General features: G+C 47.6%; 1 protein-coding gene across 4 annotated transcripts; it reads right to left on the reverse strand.

Moving 5' to 3' along the window:
* SLC34A2 (solute carrier family 34 member 2) lies at positions 1–27,034 on the reverse strand. 4 transcript variants are annotated; one of them, XM_086406247.1, is made up of 15 exons: positions 26,997–27,034; positions 26,847–26,908; positions 26,292–26,503; positions 15,806–15,920; positions 15,568–15,702; positions 14,506–14,634; positions 12,922–13,065; positions 11,660–11,771; positions 9,268–9,463; positions 8,061–8,156; positions 7,529–7,649; positions 6,180–6,347; positions 4,499–4,615; positions 4,278–4,402; positions 1–2,462 (listed from the first exon to the last, which is right to left on the reverse strand). In XM_086406247.1, exons 3-15 carry the CDS (start codon positions 26,481–26,483, stop codon positions 1,836–1,838), a joined length of 2,277 nt encoding a protein of 758 aa, XP_086262373.1. In that variant the 5' UTR covers positions 26,484–26,503; positions 26,847–26,908; positions 26,997–27,034; the 3' UTR covers positions 1–1,835. The 4 variants fall into 4 exon arrangements, with proteins under 4 accessions (XP_086262373.1, XP_086262376.1, XP_086262374.1 ...); XM_086406250.1 differs by lacking the exon at positions 26,292–26,503; XM_086406248.1 differs by lacking the exons at positions 26,292–26,503; positions 26,847–26,908.
* Between the last annotated feature and the right edge of the window lie 749 nt (positions 27,035–27,783).

The following is a 27,783-nucleotide window of genomic DNA, read 5'->3' on the forward strand; positions in this document are numbered from 1 at the left end:
TTTGGGGTTTTGATTATTTTTTATTTCTCTCACTTCCCACAACCAGTAAAAAAAAAAAAAAAGATACCATCAACGCAGGTACAAGGATCCAATTTTTAAAAATCAGAGTACAAAGAGGACCATGGCCCTGCCCAGGTTTAACGTACATATTTACATATTTGGAGAGGTGTGTGGTGTGGGTGTGGCTGTGGAAGCACGTTTAAAAGGCAGTATTACAAAATATACAAAGGTGGTCTTTCTTAGTAGAACCTGGCCTGGTTTCCAAACGAGAACGCTACGTAACACAAATCACAGTACTACTTACTATATAACTTACAAAAAATGCTGTACAGTTGCAGGAGTATAAATATAGAGTATAAATGGCTCTGTTTGGGAATCTGTATCTACACAGGGAAGGTCAGGGGAAGGCTCAGTTTGGTATCCCAACCTGCTAAAGTGATTGAGAAGCTAGAATGGGGAAGGACGGTCTGGGAGCACGGCCGCATAGACCCCCTTTCCCAGGCTTAGTTGAAGCTCACTTACTCTCCAGGGAGAACTAGGTTTGTTGAGGGTAAGAAGCAAGGGCAAGAAGAGGTGTAAATAATAATACAACGGGGGCTCTCAAAGGCACAGAGAAGGCATCTGGGCCAAGAAGGAGCACACTTCTTGGATCCACAGACATGCACGCACTCCACTGCCACTTGATGATCATGCTTCTGTGGGCAGTCCAGCCATGCCCTGGTTTCTACCCTCTGAAAAGTTTGAAGCTTTGCAGACGTGGAGAGAGGGCAGATGAACCAAAGTTCATTTATGATGGGGCTATGGGACAATGTCTGGGGACAATGTCTGGAAAGAGGTTCTGGCTTTGAGGGACGGACAGGTGGGTGCAAGTATGGGCGGAAGCTGACCACTGAAACTGACCCTTATAGTCATTTTGTACAAGGAGCCAAGGGGCAGAGAGAGGTGTAGAGCTGTCCTGCGCTCAGGTGCTTTATGATTCAGGGGGCAGAGTGGAGGGGACTCAGAACCGGCGTATCTTACTTCAGAAGACTCAGCAGGGGTGATTTTTATCAGCACTAGGCTTTAGCCAGAATATATGCCGATTTGGTTTTTAAATTAGCTGGGTTAAGAAGCACCCAAGGCTCTTGTGGCAGAGATGAACCATCTCCCTCAAATGTTCCCCAATTCCCACACTCATCCTCCACCTGCCAGCTCAAGGACAGGACTGCTCTCTTACGAAAACCCTGCCAGGGGATATGAGGAGCACCGAGAAGGGAAAAAGGCCACACCAAATCTTCTCCAAATCCCAGACAATTACACCATTTCCCCTGAATTGGGCTGCCGTTGGACTGTATGGGAGCAGCTGCTCTTGGTTGAAGCAGGTCTTTTGTAAAAAAGAGAAGCCTGAGCTGGATCATAATAAAGAAAAGTGTACGTGAATATGCACCTCTGAGAACCTTCCTTAAATTCCTCCCTTGGGGCTTTTCCTTTGGAAGAGGATGGTGGGGGCGAGGGGGCGGGGTGGGGGCGAGGGGGCGGGTGGGGGGGAGGGGAAAGGGTAGTCCTATTGACCAACCCAGCTGTGTGCTGGGGCAATTGTGATCATCTCTCTGGCCAGGTTTCACTAATTCTCTTTCAGTGTTGTTTTGTGCCTTCCCAAGCCTCGAAGGCCCAGGGAGCGTGGGGCTGAGATAGAATTACTGTGTGGGCTTGATACACTGGGCCAAGGGAATGAGAGCTGGGATGGATGTCATTTCTCAGTGGGGAAGGAATTCCCCTGAAATGCAGGAAGAACCAGGAGGGAGCAAGAGCGCGTGGACTATAGGGCCCTCCTCCCCGCTCCGGGCAGCCCCTACCTACAAGGCTGTGACGCTGGAAACGATTTTGGTGCCTGAGGCATCCACTTCAGACTTAGTGACCCCATCCTGGGCCTCTTTGTCCATGGCCAAGTTATTGAATGCCTCAGGGGACTTGACCGGCTCGTCCTTCCCCTCCTCCAGGTCTTCGCAGCACTTGCTGCAACGGCAGCACTTGGAGCAGCCACACAGCCCACAGCAGAGGCGGCAGCAGACCCGGCAGCAGCAGCAGCAGCGCATCTGGAAGCAGCTGGTGAGGGAGGTGATGAGCTTGTCCCAGGGCTCCAGGGAGCGCATCCAAAAGGGCAGGAAGTCCCAGCTTCGGAGCTTCTGCGGCAAGGAGCCCGGGCAGAAGGACTGCAGGATCTTGAGGACCACCACCAGTAAGATCACAAGGACGATGGGCGACGCCACGCCCACCAGCACTGGCCAGCCAATCAGGGAGAGGCCAAACACCGCCAGAGGGATCAGGAAGAAGAAGATGATCAAGTAGACGATGGCGAACCAGCGGTACTTAGATGAGATGTTGCCCAGCCCTTTGGCCAGGCGGATGGGCAGGCGAGTGAACGGGATTGGGTACCACAGGATGATGCCTGAGATGTTGAAGAAAAAGTGGCACAAGGCAATCTGAAAAGCAAGGGGTTGGAGAGGTGAACGGGTCTGCCGCACGGCGGGGTCGGAGAGAAGAGGGCGTCATCTAGAAGTGGAGTCATGGGTCTTCCTCACCTTCGTAGCTCAGCCCAGAGTGGGAGGGACTACATTAGCTGAGGGCCTAATACATTTGTGTGTCGGGGGTGGGGGTGGGGGCGCGGTGCGGGGGCGGGGGGGGGGGAGGGGGGAAGGCAAGGGAAGTGACCACCTGAATCACAGTTTAGTTTTCAGGGCCTGAAGTTTCCATTAGGCAAAATCTAACAATGAACTTCGAGAAATTGAGGCACTATGAGGTTAAGCTATTATCCTCAAGTCACACAGATGGGAGATGGGATTCAAACCCAGATAGCCTGGCCCCAGAGGCCACACACTTTGTACTTTCCTGTTGGACTCTGATGCTGGGAGGGATTGGGGGCAGGAGGAGAAGGGGACAACCGAAGACGAGATGGCTGGGTGGCATCACTGACTCGATGGACGTGAGTCTGAGTGAACTCCGGGAGCTGGTGATGGACAGGGAGGCCTGGCCTGCTGCGATTCATGGGGTCGCAAAGAGTCAGACATGACTGAGCGACTGAACTGAACTGAACTGATATGTTCCCACCAGGCACGGAGCATGATGTTAGGGGCTTTGGACCAGCCCTACCCGATGCATTAGTCACTATCCACTGAGATGTGGCATAAGTGTAAAATTCCTGCTGGATTTCCAAGACTTAGCCCAAAACAATTGTAAATGACTTTGCTGGTAGTCCAGTGGTTAAGAGTCCACCGGCCAATGCAGGGGACACGGTTTCGATCCCTGGTCCAGGAAGATTCCACATGCTATGGAGTGACTAAGCAAGCCTGTGCACAACAATTCCTGAGGCTGCGCTCCACAACAAGGGAAGCTACGACAATGAGAAGCCCACTCAAGGCAACAACGATAGTTCCCACTCACTGCAACGAGGTAAAGCCCATGTGCAGTAACAAGACCCAGTGCAGCCAAAAGCAAATTAATAAATGGGTTAATAAATTAATTTTTTATAAAGAAATATAAAATCTCATCACTTTAAATATCAATTACACATTGAAATGATAATGGTTCAATCAAACACATTATTAAAATTAATCTCCCTGTTCCTTTTTGACTTTTAAAACTGCAGTACTAAAAGTTTCAGATTTCATGAGTGATTCACATATTCTATACTCATTCTATACTTCTATCGACAGCATGGCTTTAGACAGAGCCTCATCAGATCTTTAAAATAATCCCACTGAGCTAGAGATTATGGTTCCTGTTCTTCAGATGAGGGAATTGATGCTCAAAGGTTAGGTCACCTGTCCAAGGGCACTGGGTGTGTAAATGGGGGACAGTGATTCAGACATCAAAGGTCATCTTGCCCAAGGTCACCTAGCTGATCCAGGCAAGGCAGATACCCCTGATTCTTCTCAATGCCAGGCTTAGGACACAAGTGACCTCCCATTGTCCAAGACGAGGGCAAGGAGACAGAAAGTGGTATCTATGTTTCTGGAATACCCTTTCCTCCTCCAGCAAAACAGCCACCTCACCTTTGTTTAAACAACCTCTGGTGATGGGAGTCTGACTACCACTCTAGGGAGTGGTTGTTCCACCACTCTAGGGAGTGGCCTTTGGTTGTTCTCAAATCTGTCTCCCTGAGGCATCTCCACATCACGGTTTTGGACATAACAGAGAAAAGCTTAACTTGGCTTCTTGTTTAGAAACCATGTGCTTACAAGACCATGGGTAGGTTTGGATCCCTCCCAGAGCCCCTGTCCCATGAAGCATTTCCTTACCTGGAGTGAGCTTTTCAAAGTACTGCCTGGGCTGGCTAAGGCGGCCAAGATGGCGGTGGTGGTGGTGCCAATGTTGGCACCTAGCGTTAGTGGATATGCTCTTTGAATGGATATCACACCGATACCTGGGGGGATGAAAATACAAAGCCCGTGGCATCAGCCCCAGGGCATGGCAGGAGATGGTAACAGAAGACAGAGGGAGACCCAGGCTAGAAACTCACCGATCAGTGGGGTCATAGCAGACGTGAACACAGAGCTGCTCTGAACGATGAAGGTCATGCCTGCCCCCACAAGGATGGCCAGGTAGCCAGTCACCCAGCTAAAGGGGTAAGGGAAATCTGGAAGACAGAGGATAAGAGATGCATCACAATCCTTCTGGAAGAGGCATGGATTGAGAGGCCCAGCTGGCATCTCCTTAGGATCCAGGCAGCACAACTGGGCCAGAGGTTTGGGTTGTGTAAACTCCTCTGCACACCCACACAGAAGTCTGAAGCTGCAAATTGGATTTTTTAGCATTCTTTCACCTTGCATATTCAAACGGTGGAAGCAAGGATGTGTTGCCAAGACAAAAACACATATTCACTGGAGTTCTGAATGCTGAACCCATCTGTTATGCATGGAATGTTTGTGTCATTTCCCCCACCCCAAATCCAAGTGTTGAAACCCTAACCCCTAATGTAATTGTATTAGGAGGTGAGGCCTTTGAGAGATGACTAGGTCATGAGGTTGGAGTCCTCAAGAGTGGATTAGTGCCCTTATAGAAGGGAGAGCTTGTCCACGTGAGGTTTTGGTGAAAAGGCAGCCATCTATAAACCAGGAAGTGGGTCCTCACCAGAACCCAACTGTGCTGGCGCCCTGACCTTGGACCTCCCAGTCTCCAAGACAGTGTGAAATAAATTGCTGTTGTTTAAACCATCCAGTCTATGAGAATTTGTTACAGTGGTTGGACTAAGTGAAGTTGCTCAGTTGTGTCCGACTCTTTGTGACCCCATGGACTTTAGCCTACCAGGCTCCTCTGTCCGTGTGATTCTCCAGGCAAGAGTACTGGAGTGGGTTGCCATTTCCTTCTCCAGGGGATCTTCCCAACCCAGGGATCAAACCCAGGTCTCCGCATTGCAGGCGGACACTTTACCCTCTGAGCCACACTAAGATGCCACCCAAATACCAACAAAGCACTCTGAGCATTCAGGCTCTAGCTTTCCTCCTGTCTTGGTCTCCCAGTGCTTCATACCCTCCACTTTTGTTTCCACTTAAAAGAGCACTGAGTATGTGAAGCAGCTTGGAAGCCCCAGAGACCCTGTTCTTGGCACCACCAGTCCAGGACCATGCCCCGCATAGCCAGCAAGCACCCAGAGAAGAGTCGCTCAGCTCACCCTCATGACAACCTCGGGAGGTAGACATCCTCAGCCCCATTTCACAGGCAGAGTTCATGGGGTGTGTTTTCATTGGCCAGGATGCCATTCTCAGCAATAGAGTCTCCCTGGCTGTTTCAAAATGCTGATGTATTTATCCAGAACCACATTTTCTTCCCAAGAGCTGAAGGGAAATAAGGGTCGCAGTGGACTTCTGCAACCCTTTATTACCTAAGGGATCTTGACAGACTCAGTAAAGTCCTGGGCAAACAGGGAACCTGGTAGGAAGGAAGGTCTAACTCACAGCAATTTGAACTTAAGCTGGCTCTTTCTCAAGACCTTGCAAACAAGTGCTCCCCAGGCTCCACTCAAAACACTAAGGAGGATTTCGAAGGCAAGTGGCATTGTAACTTTCACAGCTTCTCAGAGCCAAGACAGAAACTCCATGTAGAAGCTGTTGCTAGAAGAGAATCAACAGGAGCTTCCCTATGGGGGAGGGGCACAGTGATGCCACCCCTAAGAGGTCCAGAATGAGAGGCAGCAAGCTTACCAGTGTTGATTGTCTTCTTGATGACAGCAGCCACCTGCCCCCTGAGCACAGAGCCCAGGAGCTTGACAATTAGGATCAGGCAGGTACAGAGGATCAGCAGGGAGGTGATCAGCAGGATGGTGCCAACAATAGCATCTGAGAGGTTGAAATTCACGAAGATGTGCTGGCCTGGAAAGACCATAGACAGCCCTTGTTAGGAGGGCATGGAGCCCCTGGAGCCCACAGATTGTTATTTATTCCCCAACATCCTTCTGTCTCAAAGTAACAGAATCTTGGTTGTCAGCTTGATGCAGGGCAGCCCAGAATAAAGACCACTCTTTCAAGCCTCCCTTGCAGCTAAGTATAACCCTGAAGTTATGTTTAGGCCAATGGGATCTCATGAGGGTGAAGATGTAGTAAAATCCAGGGGCAGGCCTCCAACTCCATTCTTCTGCCTCTAAATCCCATTCCATGTTTTACTCATGATAATGAGGATACCTACAAGTATTCAAGGAGCCAAGTTGGGGCAGGAAGGGCAAGTCAGAGTGGGAGCAATTGTTAATTATAAAACTGCTTGTGTTTTTTTCTTTTTTAAAATCCCTGTGTGTCTCCGTGATGATTCCAGAAAAAACATGGTTATTTTAATGGATGTACAACAGCTACAATACAAGAGGTGATACATTCACATGATCCTGTGAGGTAAACCACAACTGGAGTAGTAAGGTATGCGGCTCAGAATTAATGTGGGGATTCCTGGAGAGGAGGAGAGGCAGAGATATGCAAATGGGCACATAAGGAATAAATAATTAGAAGAACTGGCATCAGGGCCATAAAAGAATCCAGAGGCAACAGTATAGCTTCTTAAAGAATTGGAGCATCAGTGCTCCAACTGGAGTAGTAAGCTCACTGCTTTGTTCAGTGCTATAGCCCCAGTGCCTCAAATGGGGCCAACTGTACAATAGGGACTCCTGACTCAAGGGCGATGGTATCTGTTCTGTATATGCCCCCTAACCTTCAAATCAGGCTGTCATCTCCCTACAGTTACTGCCAAAGAGATACCAAAGCCCGTGGAGGGAGTGCTCTGGAATCTGTTGATGAGTTCTGAGTTGGTCTGGAATGGCCAGAAGAACTGAGTTTCAGGTCCTAGCTCTTCCCCTTACAGGGGGACCTTGAGCCTGCCCCCCTGTCCCCAAGCCTTAGTTTCTTCTGACGTGAAAGCTCACAGCTCATTGTCCCATGTAGGATTGGTGTTCAGTGAATCTCACTGCCCTTCTTTCCTTTATTTACTGGGGCTCCACACAGATAGGAAATAACCATCATCACCCCAGACAGCCTGTCGCAATGGCTGATGCTCTGTGAGTTCCACTCACACTTGGCAATGTTCTCCTTGTAGGTCACGTTCTTGATGGTCCAGGTGTACAAACCATCCGTCCAACAGAGAGAAGGGGAGGTGCAGTTCTCAGGCGAGGGGACGGTGACATTTCTCTCAGTCTGGGTGGCAAACATGAGAAATACTATGCATTGTCTACAACCCTCACTTCTGGTGGGGAATGGAGGGAAATTCGGGGCATCACGGGAGACTCCATAGGTGTGGGGCACTGCTTTCACAAGTCCCTCTATAAATGGAAGCAAGGTGGCAGCCAGAGATAAGCCAGGAGACATGAACATAATTAGCCAGGAATAACATGTCCATGATGTGGGCTGGTCCTGTCTGTCCTACAGCATGTTTGTCCATCTAGAAATCAACGACTTAAGGATTCTCACTGGCTAGTTTTGACTTTTCAGGAATCCTCGATTTTTGTTTCTCCCAACCTTTTATATGCCCAATCTGAAGGCAAGATCTTGCTTTATCCAGTACAGACAAAAGAGCTAACCCAGCCAGCAATATTCTTAGAAACTTACCACGTTGGTAAAAGTTTTGCACCAAATCTTGATCATACTTTTGTTTTGGACCGACTCATCATTCATTGCAATTTGGTTGAGAATACTTTTATCCAGCTGAGGAAAGCAATAGACAGAACAGAGTCAGCCCATTGTCAAAACCGATGTGGGACAGATGTTAAGCTGTTAACAGGGGCTTTGAGGACATGAACCAGATTGCATCAGTGAGCTGGGACTCACCCTATCTGCACTCTCAGGGCAGAGCATAGCACCTCGATGTCAGTGGGTGCTCAATAAATGAAGGACTGGTATGAACAACGGACCTGTATCTAGGAAGCGTGCAGTAGAATATTCATTGGATAATCAAATAAGAGGAAAAAAAATGAAGGTAAAAGTGAATGAGCAGGGTCCAAGCTGGCCCCTTCTCCCCAAGACAACATCTACAAAGCCTTCTTTCATTTATTTCAACAATATGGACAGACTCTAGTGAGCAGAGGGATAAGATGGGAGGAAAGGCAGTAAACTCTTCCTCTCTGGCTGTGAGTAGGATGTGACTTTAATCAGTGAGCCCAGGGGTGCCAAGGTCAGAGGTAGGAACGAAGTGTCCAATGGAGAGTTGTTGAGTCTCAAGAAGCACTCACTACCACCCACCACTCCCACACTAATAAAGATGATACACGTGTGCTGAAGTCATGGAGATAATAAATGACAATTACTCAGCTTCCCTGGTGGCTCAGAGGTTAAACCATCTGCCTGCAATGTGGGAGACCCGGATTCGATCCCTGGGTTGGGAAGATCCCCTGGAGAAGGAAATGGCAACCCACTCCAGTATTCTTGCCTGGAGAATCCCATGGACGGAGGAGCCTAGTGGGCTACAGTCCACAGGGTTGCAAAGAGTCAGACACGACTGAGCTATCACTTCACTTCACTCCCAGAGAAGGGGATGGCAGAGGATGAGATAGTTAGATAATATCACCAACTCAACAAACATGAATTTGAGCAAACTCCAGGAGATAGTGAAGGACAGGGGAGCCTGGTGTGCTGCAGTCCATGGGGTCACAAAAAGTCTGACACGACTGAGCAACTGAACAACAAGAACTCCATCCCATCTGGTGTTCCTGAAGTTCTGCCTCCCTTGGTTTTTTTTAGAGGCAGCTAAAGGGCAGTAATTACAGACCCTTATCCATCTCTTCCATCCCATTTACCTCTCTGCAGGAAGCCAGGTTACCTGGATAATGAGCTTTGTGAAGGGATCTGTGATAACTTTCAGAAGTTCTGGGGCTTCCTCTCCATTCTTGAAGTGGAAGCTCTCCACTACTAAGTTGGTCAGGCGCTCCAGGTAACCGGTGGCGGCCTCCAGAGGCAAGAGCACCAGCACGGAGAGCCAGTTGAAGAAGTCATGGACGGTGGCCCCCGCAAAGGCCCTGCAGGAGGAGAACCCCACCCCGAGTCAGACCGGTCATCAAGTGGCTGGGTACCATCTAGGCAGGTCATCACTTGTATTATCTGCCAGGTGTCACCTACCTATATGCATATAGGTATACAATCTCACTTTTCTTCTTATAGCAACCCCCAAAGTGAGTGGTATTACTACTACCCTCCCCCTGCCCCACCACCAATCATCAGATGAAGAAATTGAGGACCAGCAAACAGAGGAACTGAAGATCACTGCAGCAGTACTGGGTCCAGGAATCTCATCTCCTACTGCCTGACAGAACATTTCCCACCAGATTAGACAGTAGACAGTTTGCTCTGTGTGGGGGAAAGGGAACTATCAATAGAGGTTATTTTGGCTGCAATTATTAATTCAGCAAGGGGCTGTTTGAAAAAACGTCATCAAGACTACTTGTGAATCATGCATACTGAACACAGTCTTCCTTTAGAAATTTGCTATTTGTTTGCAAGTACAAATTTTTACTTATGCTTCCTGGAGAGGGTGATTTAAGACATTTTCATACACTGCTGACTCAAAGTGTTACAAATATTTCTTTGTAGTTTGGAAAACTGTTAAAAAAGCTTTATAGGTGTTTGATATAGTTGTTGTTGTTGTTTCAGGAATCTATCCAGGAAAAAATGACCAGAAAAGAATAATACACATCTCCAAAGATGTTATTGAAAGCAATCTATTTAAATATCTCAGAAGGGGGTGAGCTAGATCAATTATATTCTATGTGTACGCACTTTCATCTTTATATATCCAGAGGTAAAAATTAGTGTAACAGTGAAAGAAACCCAGAATTTCTAATAAGAAAACCTGGATTGAGTCCCAGCTATGCCCCTCAGCGAAGTTACTTAACCTCTTTGTGCTTCTATATTTAATAAAATAGTGCATAGAAAAGTCTACTCAGTTTCTTAAGATCAAATTAGCAAACACCGTGGGTGATACGTATTATAATTTAGACCTCAGAACATTTTATCATGGACCAGGAGTTCAGCTATGGTTGACAGAAACTGAATGGCTGAGGACATCCCGTGCCCGCCAGTGCACCCGCAGACGAGGGATGGTGTTTACTGACCACCCCCACCAGCCTGTTTAATGTCACCTTCCTGATGTGACAGTTGCAGTATAGCTGGTGTACAATATTATATAAGCCGCAGGTGTTCAATACAGTGACTCACAATTTTAAAAGGTTTTATTCCATTTATAGTTATTAGAAAATATTGGCTCTATGTCCTACAGCGTATTTTATACCTAATAGTTTGTACCTCTTATTTCCCTACTCCTATCTTGCTCATCCCCCTCTCGTCTCTCGAATGGTAACCACTAGTTTGTTCTCATATCTGTGAGTCTGCTTCTTTCTTGTTTTATTCATTAGTTTGTTGTATTTTTTAGATTATACATATCAGTGATATCATGCAATTTTTGTCTTTCCCTGTATGACTTATTTCACTTAGCATAATGCCCTCCAAGTTCATCCATATTGCTTCAAATGACAAAAATCTGTTCTTTTTTGTGGCTGAGTAGTAGTATTCCATTGTATGTGTATGTGTGTGTGTGTGTGTAGATGGATCACGTCTTTCATTCGTCTGTTGATGGACACTTCGGTTGCTTCCATATCCTGGCAATTCTAAATAATGTTGCTATGATCACTGGGGGTGCATTGTACCTTTTCAAATTGGTGTTTTTGGCTTTGTTGGATGGGGACTATTTCACTATTGTAACAAGCTCCGGAAAAACCCATAACCAGTCAGAAGAGAGGCTGGGAATTGTGTTTAATGGAAGCTTTAGGAAGTTATAATTATTTCCAAGTGAGATAGTAAATGCTATTCTACCTGGCCTTGTTTTAACTATGCCACAGGTCAAGCTTCTGGCTAACACTTGTATTCAGGCAGCCCTGACTAGGTGCCAGGCACCTTGCTAAGTATTTATCTATATGAATGTGTTAATTTCTTTAGGCAACATGGAGGTTGATAGATTCTGTTATCCAAGCTCTGCAAGTCAGGGAGCTGAGTTACCAACTGATAAGTACGTGATCCCAGCCTCCAGCCCTACTTCATTGTAGCTACTTCTAAGAGGTCCAGGGATAACAAACATGCTCTCTTGTCAACGACAGTTAGGAAAACTTGGCCAACCCCCATATGGGCCTGGTGGTGGCCAAGGCTGACTCCAAGCCTCCTACCTTCTGAACTCTTTCCGATCTCCTGCCTGCATGAGCGCCACGATGGTGTTGGTAATTGAAGTCCCAATGTTGGCTCCCATGATAATGGGGATGGCAGCATGCACGGGCAGCACTGGAGGGTGGAAAAGAGTAAGTTAGCAAGTTAGTAAAGTTGAGGAAGGCATCTTGGCCGTGTTCCTGATGTGGCCCAAGGCAAACTGACCTCATGCAGGCTGGTAATCCCCTAAAGCACCAGGTCTTAATTTCTTTAGGGTCTGCACCCCACTGTGAATCTGAACAAAACTTGGGCATCTCACTATAGAAATAGGCACGTATGCCAAAGAAGGAAATAAAAAATTTCAGCACTTAATTGCAGGGAATTTAGAGACTCCACAAAACCCTCTTGTTTAAAAGTTTCAGTTTAAAAGTTTAAAAGTTCCATTCTAAATCCCTCTGTCCCCCCATTCCAGATGGCAGGGTAGCATAAAGGAGACCAGGAAACAATGTATAAGGACTTATGTATTTATTATGGAAAGTTTATGGCAATATCTTTTTCTCACAAAATTAATACATTGCCATACATTCTAATGTATAAAAGTATAAAAGTACATATAAAAGTATATGTTATAAAAGTATTAAGAAGTATAAAAAATATAAGTTATAAAAATATAAAAATACTTTGCAGAAGTAAAGAATATTCTTCTAATTTGGTCCTTGAAAAGTTGTTCTACTAAATTTTAGATAAAAATACTGGTTTGGGTTGAAAATTAATCAGTTCAAACTGGCTCCCCTCAGAGGGTCTGTCTCAACATAGCCAGGGCAAACGTTGAGTGGGTTCAAGTTTGTAACGTCAGGTCCCCAAGCTCAGATGCCTCAAGGCCAACACGTGATGTGATTACATGAAGCCCTGAGAGCAATGATGGACACGTTCTAAATTTATGTGGTTCAATATGACAGCCATTAACCACATGTGATCCCTTGAAATACACCTTGCCACTGAGCAGCTGAATTTAAGGTTAAATGAAACAGCCACATGTAGCTAGTGGCTATTAGACTAGACAACACAGTTCAAGAGAATTCGGAACTGAGTCTTCAAGCACTGGGGCTCAGCCCTGGGAAGGGAAACAGGAGGCTGCCCACAATCTAAGCAGAGCACATCATAATTGGACAAGTTAGGAAGGTAATGGCAACAAGCCTGGACATATTCAGAGTAAATCCCAGCCTCCCCAGCTGAACAGGGAAATGCCTGAAATGTATCTGGGCTCACAGGTGCCTGGACTCACGTGAGGAGGCCACCATGCTGACGACGATGGACGTGGAGGTGCTGGAACTCTGCACCAGGACAGTCACCAGCACCCCAATCACCATCCCCGCCAAGGGATTAGACATGATAGAGTTGTTGTTGAAGAATTTCCCAGCTACCTTTCCTGAAAAACAAACCCATAACCATATGATGGATGTTAGGTGGGCGCTGAGTGACCAGCCTCAAGTTACTGGCCAGTGGCTGTAGGTGCCAGCCAGCAGACTTGCTGGTGGTATCTCAGGCATCTTGCTTCTTCAGGCTTCTCCCCAGTGCTGCTCTAATCTCACCCACCCCTGTTCCTCTTGTCCCTTCACCCTGCACCTTCCTATCTACTTCAACCACTTTCATCAGCAAGCCCTCCTCTAGTCCTCTATGATCATGAATCTGGCCTCAGCTCTGTACTTCGTTTGATGAATGCCAGTGCATCTCCTGATGGCCTTGTTCTGGTCAGGGATGTATTCCCAACTTACAAGATTTATCCATGTAGATCTTCTCATTCTTCTCTATCCAACCCCTTCGATTCAAGCCCCTAGCCCCAGCCCATAACCGAACACTAGGAGTATCACTTGAGAGTGTGCTCTGAGACCATCAATCCATCCCCTCAATTAATGTTTAAAAGAAGACTGAGAGTGGGGAGTGGAATGCCTTGTCTGAGAGACAGCAAGGCCCCTTGCTGATGCTGTGTGGGATAGAGGCAGACCAGAGTGGCATTCAGCAAGTCAGTCTGCCCCTCAAACTCCCACAGTTCTGCTAGACCACAAAGATGAGTTCTCAAGAACAGAACCAAGGGATACAGAAACCTACGGTCTTCCATGTCACCAGATCTCAGTTTGAATCCCACTATGCCAATTACGGGCTGTGAAACTCAGTGCTGGGTGTACTGGGTGACAACCTTCTAGAGCCTTGGCCCATTCCTCTGTAGGTAGGAAAGACTTTGGGAGGTAATGTTTAAGACAATGCCCCTACGTCAATAGGCACTTAAAGGGCTGGCTCTTACTACAGTTGCCCACTGGGGACAGGCAGGTGACCAAGCATACAGTAATTTCACTTCTGGGTCCCCTCACCCCTCATTTCCATGCTCAGTCCTGGGATGTGTTTAGGCAACTGCAGTGAAAGCAGATCCCCAACAAGGGACCCCTGTCCTTCTCCAGCAAAGGACCAATTTTGATTTTTAGTAGTTGCTTTAGCCTAAGAACACTCTTAGTCAATAGTCCTCTCCAGTGGGGAGGCCCCAAGACAGCCAGAAACCCTCACGTAAGCCTTTAGGTCAAACAGCTTCCTGTCCGGGGATCACAGACAAACACGAGGAGCTGACGGCTTGCCCTTGGCATTGGCTCTGGCCTGGCCTAAGCCACTTCAGCCAGCCTATCAGAACCCTCTCATGGGTATCGGTTTTCTCTTCTATAAAATGGGGGAATGACTTCAGATGATCTCAGGTAACTTCCATTTCTAGAACACTCGGGTAGACTGCAACTGCATGGGGCTTGCTGAGTTGTGACTTTCTGAAATAAATTCACCGAAAACACCACCCCCACCCCAGACCTTTGACCTCTTCCATCCATACCTCCAACCAGCTGGAAGGCACTGCTCAGGACATCCAAGGAGCACACGAAGAAGTAGAGAAACACCAGAAGTAAAATAAATTTCCCAATCCCTTGGAAGACGCAGAGAATCTTCCCTTTGGTGTCTCTCTCTGGAAGAGGGGAAAAGGCATGGCTGAAACACTGAGAAGTTTGATGATGAGCTCAGAACTCCCCCAACTCCCCTCCTAGCCAGGCAGCTATAGTCTTAAATCTAGCAAGACCTAGCAATGGGATGCATTCATGGCTGGCTGTAGTTTTCAAAGTAATTACCACTGGAGTCTATTCAGTTGAAACCTGTGGTGAAATGTCTAAAGGATTGGGCTCTTGGGAGGAGGGGGTTGGTGAGGTCTGGGGCACACACAGGCAAGAGCAAGTGTCACTGATGAGCCACTTAAGAGCACTTGCCCCTGCTAAGTGCGAGGTCAGAGATAAAGGCTTTTCTAAGCACCTTCAGAACCACACAGAATATTTTCAACAAAGTGGCTGCAAGGTAGCAATCACAGCCTCCATCTGGGGAGGGTCTGGGCCCTCGTATGTCCTGGAAGGCTACATCCTGGGCTGTCGCTTTCTCCACTCACTTTTAAAGTGGTTCTCACGTCCTCCCTCCCAGCTCTCCTCCCCTTCTACCTGACCTGCAGACTGACCACTGCCTGGACCAGAAGTGCAGCATTTGCTTGCATTCCTGCTGTTTTGTCTATGTAGACTGCCTTCTATAATCTCTCTCTGATGCCCACGTTGAGGTCTGGGGACCCCTCTTCCCCAGCCCACCAGGGTCTCAGAGATGGGGCCTCGTCTATTTCCTGCTGCATCTGCGGCAGTGGGCAGTGCCTGGGACCTGGTTCGGCACACAGTGGAGCTGCACAGGGTCTGGTCTGGTTATAACCTTGGTTCATTTGTTGAATGAATGAACGAAAGGATGAAAGATCCCCCAGTCATCACAGGAGGCTTGACTCTTAAAGCCAGGACCTTTGCTTGAACAATCGAAGGGAAACGATGACACCAAGGTGACAGTGTAAAGACCTGCCTCAGCTGCCCTCATTTACCTGACCACTTGAGCCCCGTGTCCTTAAGCTCGGGCAGGTCCCAGGGGTCTTCCACTTCGGTGGGCTCCTCAATCAGTGTCGCAGTGGAATGAGACGGCACAAGTTCTATCTTGGTGATAGCGGTGCCGGTGTCATCTGCCCAAACAAGCAGAGAGGCCGTGAGGAATGAGGAACCAGGCCTGGGTCTCCTGGGGCCTTCCCAAGGGGGCCAGCCCAGGGCTGGAGGTGGGGCACTTACCTTTTTCAGTCTCCTTAGCTTTCTCAGGCTTGGCAGACTGCTCACCATCGGCCTTTACAGTGTATTTCTCTGAGGTAGGCTGGCTATTTTCCAACTCAGGCCAAGGAGCCATGGTCTGTGATAGAAAAACAGCTTAAAGAAGCAGCCACTGAAAGGAAGCCCACTTAGTTTCCACAAGAAGAGACAGTGGTTGCAAAGACTCATGCTTATAAGTCCTAAGTGTAGACCCTTAAGCACCGTATTTCATGCCTCTGGAGGCCTCCCTCCCTCACTCACCCAGGCTGTCACTAAACCAAACCACTGTTTTCTATGTTTCCATCCTAGCCTCAAATCTGTACACCAGCCGAGCCTCCTTTGGTTGCTCTGTCTGTCTTGGTCTGTCATGACTCTCTCCTTTAGTCAGAAAGGGAACACAAACCCATTCATCTTCATCAACTTGTGGTACCACTAAGCCCTCGTGATCATCCAATGGACTTCCCATCTGCTTCTCATGAAAGGACAAGCTCAACCTGCAGATCTGCAACAGACCTCACCTAGTGGACTTGTGGTCTGTGTTAATGCTCATATACACTCTACCTGCTTTACCTGCCGCTGGGTCCTCTATGAGAAGCATGATATATTAGACCTGGTTCAAAGCCCACAGGTGCCACTTATCAATGGGCATATGTTTAGGAGAGTCCCTTTAGGCCTCTGAGCCATCTATAAAATGGGGACAATGCTTCCTGCTTTGTAGGGTTATGAGATTAATGGTTGTGTCCAGAAAGTGCCTGGTAAATAGTAGCAATGATTACTAGGCTATGCTGCCTTTAACAACCCTTTGTCGGAACCACATTCTTCCCATCCTCTGATAGAGCCTTTGTCACAACCCATTTTCTCAACAAAGCCTTTCTCAGCTCCGTGGAGAGGAAACCTGACTCCCTACGTACCAGGACATCCTCTACTTGCAGTTCTTGTCCTGACACACGTCAGACAATGCAACCCAAAGGACTGGAATAAACAATTCACAGAAGAGGAAGTACAAGTGGCTCAAACACTTATTACAAAGTAAGAGTTCGGCCTCATTAATGACCCAAGATATGCAAAACAGTGAGGTAAGTTTCAACTATCAAATTAGCAAAAAATAAAAATTTAAGTATAATGTACCATTCTGGAGACGATCCAGTGAAAAGAGCACTGCCAAAGTTCTGGAAAGAAGTTGGCAAATGTCTAAACCCCATACATATTTCATACATCTCTGACCCAGTAATTTCACCTGTAGGAATTAAAATCTAGGGACAGTTTTTTTTTTTTTCCCTCAGAAAATCAAAAGTACTGCCTTGCTCTGATCACCTCTTTGGAGAGGGTATCCCAGAACCTGGGTCTGTTTCCTTTCCCATTTTTCTTCAGTGGAAATCATTCCTGCCTGTCAGAATGGAAGCTCTACCAAAAAAGGGGCCTTTGTTTTGCTCATAACTGCATCCTCAAGGTCTACAGCTCTGCCTGGGACGTTGACGAGGCCCAGTAAACATTGACTGATGGATGAATGTGATGCAAACCAAAATGCACTCTTATTTACAGGGTCAAAAATAAAAACCGGGAAACTATTGTATTAACTATGGGACGTGCACGCAGCAAAGAGCATGCCATTATAAAGAACGAGCAAAACAAAGTAAATACAACCTCAGGAAAATGTTCTAGATAAATTGTGAATAGAAGGCATATTTATGTCTTCTATTTACAGCATGATCGCGATAAGGACCCTGAAATGTTCCATGGGGTACACAAGGGGTGGCAGGATTGTCTGCGATCTTTATTTTCTTCAAGAGATGCAGCCCCATCCCCAAACTCACAGAAGTTAGGTGATTCAGGAGCACTTGTATGGTTCCTGTCACTCATACTGATAAAGCCAGGAGTTAAAAGAAGCTGATTCTGTGAATTCCCATCATGAGAGGATTTCATGCATTTGTTTGGCCCAAGGAACTTTCCCTGTGTGACTGTAGAGCATGGCACATACTCCTGTGATCAAAGCCAACATCCTGCAGTCACTGGCTTCCACGAAGGCACAGACCAGGTCTCTCATTTCAGCTTCATAAGCACCCAGGCTTCGTGTGCTTTCTGAACAGGATGCTGGGACCTGCCTAGCCAGCAAGAGCCAATAGCTGTGCTCAACCTCACCACTGCCCATTCGGAGAAGTGTTGTTATTATTCTGCCATCATATGGCATCCCAAGATGAAAAACCTGCTTTATAGCACAGGGAGCTCAGCTCAGTGCTCTGTGGTGACCTAGAGAGGTGGGATGGGGTGGGGAAGGAGGTCCAAGACGGAGGGGACATATGTGTACAAATAGTTGATTCACTTGTTGTACAGCAGAAACTAACACAACATGGTGAAACAATCGCATGTGCATTTCTGCTCAGTCGTGTCTGACTCCTTGTGACCCCATGGATTGTAGCCTTCAAGGCTCCTCTGTCGATGGAATTTTCCAGGCGAGAACACTGGAGTCAGCTGCCATTTCCTCCTCCAGGAGATCTTCTCAACCCAGGGATCGAACTCATATCTCCTGAATCTCTTGCATTGGCAGGCAGATTCTTTACTACTAAGCCATCAGAGAAGCCCCAAAAGCAATTATACCCAATTAAAAAAAAGAAAAAGAAAAACTCAGGTACACGGAGACCTATGACTTGCCTAAGGTCCTACATGGCAGAGCCTTGAACCCAGGTGAGTTTCCATCCAGTCTCCTGCAGTACAGCTGACCACCCTAGGTGGGGCAAAGCCCACTTCTCTCCAGGCCTGCTGATGGGGCACCTTCTGGGGTATGCTGAGAGGCAGCTACAAGGCTGGACCTGGGCAGGGGAAGTGGGGTGAAGCTGGGTGGCTGGGGAGGAGAGACCAAGGCTGATCTGGGAGAACTTCAACCTCAGCTCAAGGCTGCCACATCTGAAATGTGGGTTTGAAATGGCTCTGAGGTTAAAAAGAAAATACAGGGCTGGCTCTAGGCTAGGTATTATACAGCACAGAGGTTTAGAACCAAACCCCAGCTCTGCCCCAGATACACTGCGACTTTGGGCAAGTCACTCGACTGCCCTGTGCCTCTGTTTCCCATACATAGGAATGTGGTTTATGTTTATAAACCACTGGGTTACTAGGCAGCTTCAATGAGTTAATTTCTGTACAGTAATCTGTTCAATAAATTGATCCTCTTAACTCCTCTTATCAGCTCTGCAAGGGGTTTGTGTTGTTCCCATTTTACAGATGAGAAAACCAAAGCACCCAGACAGATGAAGTCACTTGGCCCAAGGTCACAGGCATGATTTGAGAGTTTCTCTGACTCTAGAGTCCATTTGCTTGCCTCTCAATGACTATATGACCTGGAACTCTCCTGGAAGGAGTGAGTCATGCATTAATAGCATCAGAAGTGATATCTATCTGATTAAAAGCCCAAATCTAGACAAATGGAAAAGATGCTTCCACGCTGTAGTGGAAGTCAGCATCCCACTTACTGCACACAGAATCCAGGGAGGGGGCCTTCTCTGGTGGCTCAGAGGTAAAGAATCCACCTGCCAGTGTGAGAGACTGAGTTCAATCCCTGGTCCAGGGAGATCCCACATGCCTTAGAGCAATGAAGCCTGTGTACCACAACTGCTGAGCCTGTGCTCTAGAGCCTGGGACCCACAACTACTGAAGTCTGGGCACCTAGAACCCATGCTCCACAAAGAGAAGCCACTGCAATGAGAAGCCTGCACACCACAGCTAGAGAGTAACACCAGCTCGCCACAACTAGAGAAAAGCCCATGCAGCAACAGAGACCCCACACGGCCAAAAATAAACGAAAAAAAAAAAAAGATTCCAGGGAGGAAGTGAGTCTCCCACAGTCTCCAAGCATCTCCCACCCCATATATCTGCACAAAAGCACGTAGCCTGCATCCGAACCACCTATCTCCACTGTTCATGGACCATTTACGTGTGTCAGCACTTAGACATCACCTTAACTTAAATCCAACTCATTTCCCCATCATTCCCAAAGTTCCCCTTCGTGGAACTTTGCTGTTTATGTGACTCCTGCCATCATCAGCCGAGAATCTCCAAGTCATCTCTGACAGCTCCCAAATCCAGCCAGCACCAGGACGGTGCATTTTACCTGGGAGCAGCTTGGTTCCTGGCGTCTGGTTCCTTGGGGCCACCTCCTCATGCTGAGCCTCTGTATCTCCTGCCTAGAGGAACACAGCAGCCTGTTGAGCTGATTTGGGCCCCAGCCTCTCTCTACAGCTTCTTTCCCAACACACAGCTGTGATCGTGTGCACTCATCTCTTTATGGCTTGCTGCTCTCCAAATGATCCCTGGCCTTGGTCACACCAGCCTAAAACTGGGACCCTGAACCCTCTCCTCTGCTTCTGCCCAGGCATCCCCCTGCCAAATAGAAGACCCTCCCCCTATCTTTCTCTCCACCTCTTTAGGCTCAACCCAAGCCCTCTCTCTCCCTTCTCTGCCTGAGTTCCCTAGGCCTCTCTAGTCTTGCCCTTCTCTAAGCGTGTGTCCTACCCATGTGACTCATCTGGCACTCCATCACACACCACTGTGATATCTTTACTTGATTTCTGATAATAACAACTCCCATTTTAAAGAGTGACAAAGAGGTGCCAGGTGCTATGCTGGTGCTTGACACATATGTCACTCAAATCTTTAGGCAAAAAAGGCGTCATGAACGTTGTGCTGTGCTCACTTGCTTCAGTCATGTCTGACTCTGTGCGATCCTATGGATTGTAGCCCGCCAGTCTCCTCTGTCCATGGGATTCTCCAGGCAAGAATACCAGAACGGGTTGCCAATGCCCTCCTCCAGGGGATTTTCCTGATCCAGGGATTGACTGGGTCACCTGCTTTGCAGGCGGATTCTTTACCACTGAGCCAAGGTTCACATTTCATCATGAACATTGTCATTTGCAAATGGGACAAATCTGTGATTCCAAGACATCCAAGCAACTTGCTCAAAGTCACCTAGTAGGTGAGTGATGGAGCCAGTTTTTAAACACAGCTCTACCTGTTAGGGAGGGTGGGCCCTGATCAAACATATCCTTGGTTGGGACATAGACATATCTTCACAGAGCACTACTTTTACACATAAAGAGGCAAGGGAATGTTAAATGACTTACATTATTACTGCTAAATGATGTATATTTGATTAACCCTATGAAGGATTAATGTGATGATCAAGTGTGTGATAGTTAAAAAGCCCCCAGAATGGTGCCAACATATTGTAAACTTGTGTGATTATCAATGATCATGCTAAAACAAGCATGGGCATATTATAGTATAGAATGCAAAATGTATATAGGGGCATTTTGAAGGGAAAATTTGGTAATTCTATCACCTCTCCTTCTCTTATAATCTGAATTCACCCTAGAGCTGTTCTTCTCTTATGCACATTTACACTGCCTTCCCAACTGGAATTTAAGCTTTGGATAGCTGGAACCCTGTTACACGTTTTCTCTCAGAGCTCAGCAGACCACACATAGTAGGTACTGTACATCTGTGAATGGAGACGTCAACATCCAGGGTTTACTGAAGGAACACCCTAGATCCACACTGATCATGACTAGGAAACAAATCATGCCTGAATCTTATGAGTGCTTGCTCCTCATCACCATATGCAAGCCCGTTTGGCCAAGATCTGTTGGATGGAGCAGCTGTCTCAAGAAGCTACAATCTGGATGTCATAGCAGCCCAGCTTGGGAAATTCTCATCAGCAGTAAGGTATTATTTAAACTATTCCCAGTGACTGGATTTCTGACTAGTCAGAATCATTTTCTTTTAAGGGATGTACAAGGTATCTAGCAAATTCAGAACCAGACACTTTCCATGGTCCGAAATACAAGTAATTCACAATAATAAAAGCAATGGAATGGGCAGACACTCATTTCCACTGAACTGGACAGAAGGGAGAGTAGCACATGGCCGCAAGGGATTCAACAAACTAGAGTGCCTTGAATACTTCCTCTTTGTGAGGCCTGTGCTGGCTTCATTCCTCTCTGGGTCCTCTTTTCCTATTAATCAGCATCACCAAGAAGCAAAGGCAACATTCTAATGGAAGTCTCTCCTCTTCCTTCCTAGAAATCTTGCTTCCCCTACTCTAAGTTCAGACATCTGTCCCACACCCAAATCCCCTTTCCAGACACATTCCTGATGAAGCAATCATTTTCCTACATCCAGTTCAGTAGTCCTCCTTGTCTTCGGCTTCTGAAGTTTCAACCAACCACGGATGGAAAACATTCAGGGGAAAAAATTATTCCAGGAAGTTTCAAAAAGCAAAAGCTGAATTTGCAGCACACAGGCAGCTATTTCCATAGCATTTACATTGTATTTACAACTATTAACATAGCATTTACACTGTTAGGTATTATAAAAATCTATCTAGAGATGATTTAAAGTATATGGGAGGATCGCATTGGCTATATACAATTACACTATTTTATACACGAGACTCTGCAGATCTCAAGATCTGTGGTAAGTCCTGGAACCAAACCCGGCAGACACCTGGGAACCGCTGTACTTCACTGTCCGGTACATTCATCTACTCCACCATCACTCACTGGGTGTTCACGCTGCTAGTCACTTGCAGGAAAGAAGAGAATGCGCAGGTCCACATACTGAAGCACTGCCCCCGGAGGGACAGGCAGCCAGGAGTCATCTGACCCAGCCCAGAGCATTCTGAAGCTGCTGAACAGCCCCTCCTGCCCTCCCCACCCCACAGCTCAAGATGTTCTTCTTGGCACCTGGAAAGTGGGGAAATGCAGGTCACCAGGTACCCAACCATTGCACTTGGCAGTGTGGCTGCAGAGTCCCTACATCCACGGCCTTCCCAGTCACCAAAGCCTCAGCGCTTGAGCAGGCTGACCCTGCAGATTCCAAGTAAAGGGGGACTTGGAACAAACACACCATGGTTAGCCCTGAGACTAGAGAGCTGTTCAGTCTGCTGCTATCATAGTGCCTGGCACACCACCCGGAAAGAGAACCATGCGGCAGGGACTGAGCCTCAGTTTCATCTTTTCGAAAATTAGGGACAATGTGTCTCCCTCCCTAAATAGCTGTTATTAGACTAACTGATTAATGAATGTAGTTGAGGGCCCAAACAGCGTGCCTGGCAGAGTAAAGACTCAGCACTTTGTGAAATGAACTGCATCACAAACAACAAATAGACTCAACTCCACTTTGCCCCAGCCCATAAGTTCTTCATCTCCGTGCACAGCTGAGTGACTATTTGTGTGGCCACTGAATTCAAAGGACGTAAGAAAAAAGGATCTAATATTTGTTTTGTGATGCGGGAGTGTTCTATATGATTTGTGACCTCATTAAATCTTAGGATAAGGAGGTCTTCTTTCCAGTTTACAAAGAAACAGGCACAGAGAAATTGAGAAAGTCTCACAGTTACCCAAGGATCATGCTAAGTTGCTTCAGTCGTGTCCAACCCTTTGCGACCCTGTGGACTGTAGCACGCCAGGCTCTTCTGTCCTTGGGATTCTCCAGGCATGAACAGTAGAGTGGGTTGCCATGCCCTCCTCCAGAGGATCTTCCTGACCCAGGGATCAAACCTGCATTATGTTTCCTGCCTTGGCAGGCAGGTACTTTACCACTAGTGCCACCTGGGAAGCCCAAGGATAGAGTCTGATTTGAAGCCAGGACTGCTGGTTCCAAAGCTAGATGGCCTTTCCACAGAACCCCACCAAGTGTCAAGGTGGAGGAAGGAGTTAGATATCTTCCAGGCCCCATCAGAGCAGTAAGGCACCTACCTCGGGCCCAGGCCTAGTGGGGCTCTGAAGGAGTCTGGGATAGCTAGCTGACTGACATCTCTGCAGGGGTCAGTCTTACCTAGTCATTCAGACAGCTGGAAATGTCAGTCAAGATACTCCAAGGGCTGGCTGCTGACTCCCCACAAAGGCTCAGGCATACTAAGGGCCTGGATTTGGCGTATGTCTAAATTTTAGGAGGCTCAGCTAAGCAGGACAGTAGGCACTGAAGTGCCTGACAGAAGATGTAGACTGAATCTGAGGCCACTGCTCCCGGGGGTGTGGCAGACACTAGTGCCCGATTCCCCTGGGAAGTGCTTTGGCAGTCAGAGGGGCCCTTAGAGCTTGTGGTCCCCTCCAAAGGCTTTCTCCCATCCCCCTCCCTCTGATTCAGCTGTTCCCTCTCCCCACCTTCCCCCAAGGCTGTGCTCTCCTACTACCTGCCAGAAGCAGAGAAGGATTAAGTCATCCCTTTTGGCAATTTGGTGCTAATACCCAGAAAAACGTTTTTTATTGCCCAGGCACAAGATTAGTGACTCCGACCACACATCTGCTCCCTTGCCCCAACCCTGGGCTCCTCCCTACAATTGAGCTGGCTGTATTGATAACCCTTTTGGCTCAACTTCCTGCATCCACATGTGTATATGATGCCAAGAGGAACTCTTGAGGGCCAAGGGGAAAAAAAAACACACACACAAAAAACCTGCTCAGCCCTTCTCAGACCTGGGCAGTGGGGAAATGTAAGGCACCTGGCAGTCACCCAACTCCTATGCTTGGCATTGTTTGAGCCTCGCCAACCAGGACCTGTTCTGGGGCCACCTCCGCTCAGAACAGCAGTAGCTCAAGGCCATCTGAAGAAGTGGGGAGAGGAGGAAGGAGGCAAGGGGCATCGTCCTGCTGAGAGACCGAGACACACAGGCGTTTTCCCACCAGGCTGTGACCTCCACAAGCACACGGGGGATGACCCCAATCCCCAGCATGGCGGACAGTGTCTGCCAGCCAAATACTTCCAGAGAGTTTGTGCCAGGCCCTGCAGTAAGCCCTGTTAACAAATTAATCTGTTTAGTCTCACAAGCACTTGATGTATTCCTGTCAATTTGCTTGAGGTGGCTCAGACAGTAAAGAATCTGCCTGCAATGTAGGAGACCCAGGCTTGATCCCTGGGTCAGGAAGACCCCCTGGAAAAGAAATGGCAACCCACTCCAGTATTCTTGCCTGGAGAATTTAATGGACAGAGGAGCCTGGTGGGCTATAGTCCATGGGATAGCAAAGAGTCAGACACAACTGAGTGACTAACACTTTTGACCTTATTATCAATACTATCCCCCATTCTACAGGAAAGGAAACTGAGGCTCAAAGAAATAATCACTTTAAGTCACACCAAGCCTGTAGAGACAATTCAAACTTGAGTATTTTGACTCCCGTGGTCTCAATATGCTTGAGGTATATTTTCTCATACTTTGAAAGAATGACCAAGAATTCAAAAATTCCCGAGAATGGTGGTTACTTTCCTTCAACTTCCACTAAACATCGCAAAAATAATTCCTGGAGGACAGAATGGTGGAGGAAGGTGGGAGAGACAAAGCAGCTCAGTTTTACCTCGATGAATGGCTTTTAGACTTTTGAAGGTATGAACTAATAGGATTTTTAAAAGACTTTTACACTATCACTTTAAACTAAGACCCTTTTAACCAAACCACACTTGCCCTCATCTGCACTTCCAATTTGCATTTATTTTAAAATAAATCCTATAATTAACTTATAACCATATTATTTTTGCATTGTATGGGGGGGCGTTAAAAGAGCTAATTTATAAAAGATAAACATCTTAAAATGCATTGTCATCTTTTTGCCACCTTCTTTCCACACACTTTTGCACCTTTAAATTCACTAGAATTAATTCCACTAGGATGTCCTGATTACTCCCTGCTGATACTGCCTTTCTGTTCCCAGGGTGGAGCTGGGGGGAGGGCAGGACAAAGGCGGGGTGGAAGGTGGCTAAGAATTAAGTTTATTCCAAATCACTGATCCTGAGAAGCTATTGTCTTCATTAAAGTGAATTCAAGCAGTACATATGCCCACTTAGTGTCTAACAGCAATACACCAGACGTCCATCCTCCCAAAACCGTCCATCTTCCCAAAACCGGGAACTTGTTTTAATGAAATAGTTGAGTTGACTTAGGGTGATTTTGGTGGTGGCAGTTTAACATTGAGCCTTTACAAAGCATGCACTTCTGGCCACCAGTTCCCAAAGTTACAAAAATAGAGATCATTATCAGCTAACTGGCTGGCAGAGGCTAGAGATTCAAACATGCTCAACAATCTGAAACAATGGTCACTGCCATGAGGTACAACTTTTTTTAAGAATACCCAACGAGGAACAGATTAGAGGGTTCCAGCCCAGGAGGAGAGTGGTGTGGAGAAGAAAAAGTCCAACAGGGCTGGAGCAAGCAGAGTTAACCCAGATCTCATGATGAACCCAAACAGGGAGGAAGAGAGGATTCTAAGTGATGAAATCCACAAGCTGCCTCCATGAAATCAAGTTTGAGAAAGCTGCCTCTTCACTAAGGGAATAGGAGAGACACTCAACCTCAGTGCCAGCTACCCAGAGAATCTTAAGACTGAATTCACTCCACTCCACATGCCTCCCTCTTCCTGATCTAGAGATGTTTGATCTCCCCAACACAACTGCACCTTGCCCACATCTCCCTAGCCCCCCACCCCAGTACCTCTATCTCCAAAAACACTGGAAAACTGGGGGCTCCATTCTCCCAAGACGAGTGGAAGGCTGGGCCCTTTGCTGATGCTGCCTGCGCTGATGGGACTAGCAGACCAGGGCTGTGTCTTGCAGTCATTTTGGATAAATAACCCTGCAGACTAAACAGCAGCATGTGGAAGTCACACTGCAGGAGGCACTGCATCACTGGACAGCCACCCAGACCTGGAATTTTCGCAGTAAAGACAGCAGAAAAGACAGACCGTTTTGTTTCCCTTCTTGGGAAGGGGGTGGCGGGGGTGGGGTGGGGGTGGGGGTGGGGGGTGGGGGTGGAAACTGAGGCCTTGGGGCTCACAGGGACCTGCCTCAGATCACACAGCTAGTTAGTGACCAAAAAGATAGCCTAGCTGTCCTGATTCCTATGTGGTAGGAATCCCCCCCCCCCATCTTTAATTTTAGAATCCCCAAGTATGCCACTACTAATAGTGTAGTCACTGGAGTTGAAATAACAGCAACAGTTATGACATTAAAAAGAAAAAGAAAAATCTGAAAATGTGGAGAAAGTTACTTTTCCCCTTCTTCTGTAGCCCAAAGACAGCCAAGTTCCTTGAAATCAGGATCGAGGGAGATCTAAAAGAAGTAAATTAAAAATGAATTAAGTTTCTTTCAAGAGGCAGGAGAGAGGAAGAAGCGCCCAGACCCCAGCGGCGGTACTCACTGGCGCTCCCTACGCAGGTAATGAACCGGAGCAGGCACCCAGGTGGAGCCCGGCGCTCTGGTATATATAGGGAAGGTGTTGCGCAAAAAGGCCGGCGGCGGTCATCACGCCCCTCGCACATTCCAGGACCGCCTGCTGCCGCCGCCGGGGCACTGCCTACCTGCCGGCTTAATGAGCCCATCGTGACCTAGCCGGCTATGCCGAGGAAAGAGGCTGCCGGGCTTGGGGCGAGATCTCAGACGGCGCCCCCCCGCGCCGGATCCGCGGCGAATGCCCCCGCGCCCGGTAGGCAGGCGGCCCTTGCGCCCTGAGCCCCGGTTGTGCTGCCGCGCGCCCGCCCCGCCTTATCACCGGCCCCAGGATCCCAGCCAGGGCGGCCTAGCCGGGCTCCTCGTTTTCCCCAGGTTTCTCCTACCCAAGAACCTGAATCGTCTGGTTTAGCTACTCTGAGACCGAAAAGGTCAGTGACGTTGAGACTTAAGTAGAAGCCAACTGGAAACTCAGGGACAAATCCTTCCAAAACAAAGCCAGGATTGTTTGGTCTTTTCAGGCTCGGAAATGCCTTCTGTCCGGGTAGCTTGGACAGACACTTGGCCAGCTGGAGCCTTGGATCTGCGACAGGCTGAGAAAAACGCAGGGCTGCTCACCACCAGAACCTCCCACTTGCCTGTCCGGGCTTGGGCAAAACTTGACCCTTATTTCTTTTGCTCTGCCCTGTATTCCAGATGTGGCCACATGTTTTTCCATCCTGGCTTTGAGAAGACCTGTCCCAGGGAGACCCCATCAT

Source organism: Bos grunniens, chromosome 6, assembly GCF_055505025.1.
Source record: "Bos grunniens cultivar Pamir isolate PY7600 chromosome 6, Bosgru_T2T1.0, whole genome shotgun sequence".
NCBI lineage: Eukaryota > Metazoa > Chordata > Mammalia > Artiodactyla > Bovidae > Bos > Bos grunniens.

What these genes read in the sequence shown, in the direction of transcription:
- SLC34A2 (XM_086406247.1), bottom strand. Translation starts at nt 26,483, where the DNA reads ATGCAGTGCCTCCTGCAGTGTGACTTCCACATGCTGCTGTTTAGTCTG. An exon ending in TCACAAAGCTCATTATCCAG is followed by an intron (nt 8,157 to 9,267) that starts GTAACCTGGCTT and finishes TGCTTTCCTCAG; the next exon opens with CTGGATAAAAGTATTCTCAA. An exon ending in CAAGAAGACAATCAACACTG is followed by an intron (nt 4,616 to 6,179) that starts GTAAGCTTGCTG and finishes TCTGTCTTCCAG; the next exon opens with ATTTCCCTTACCCCTTTAGC.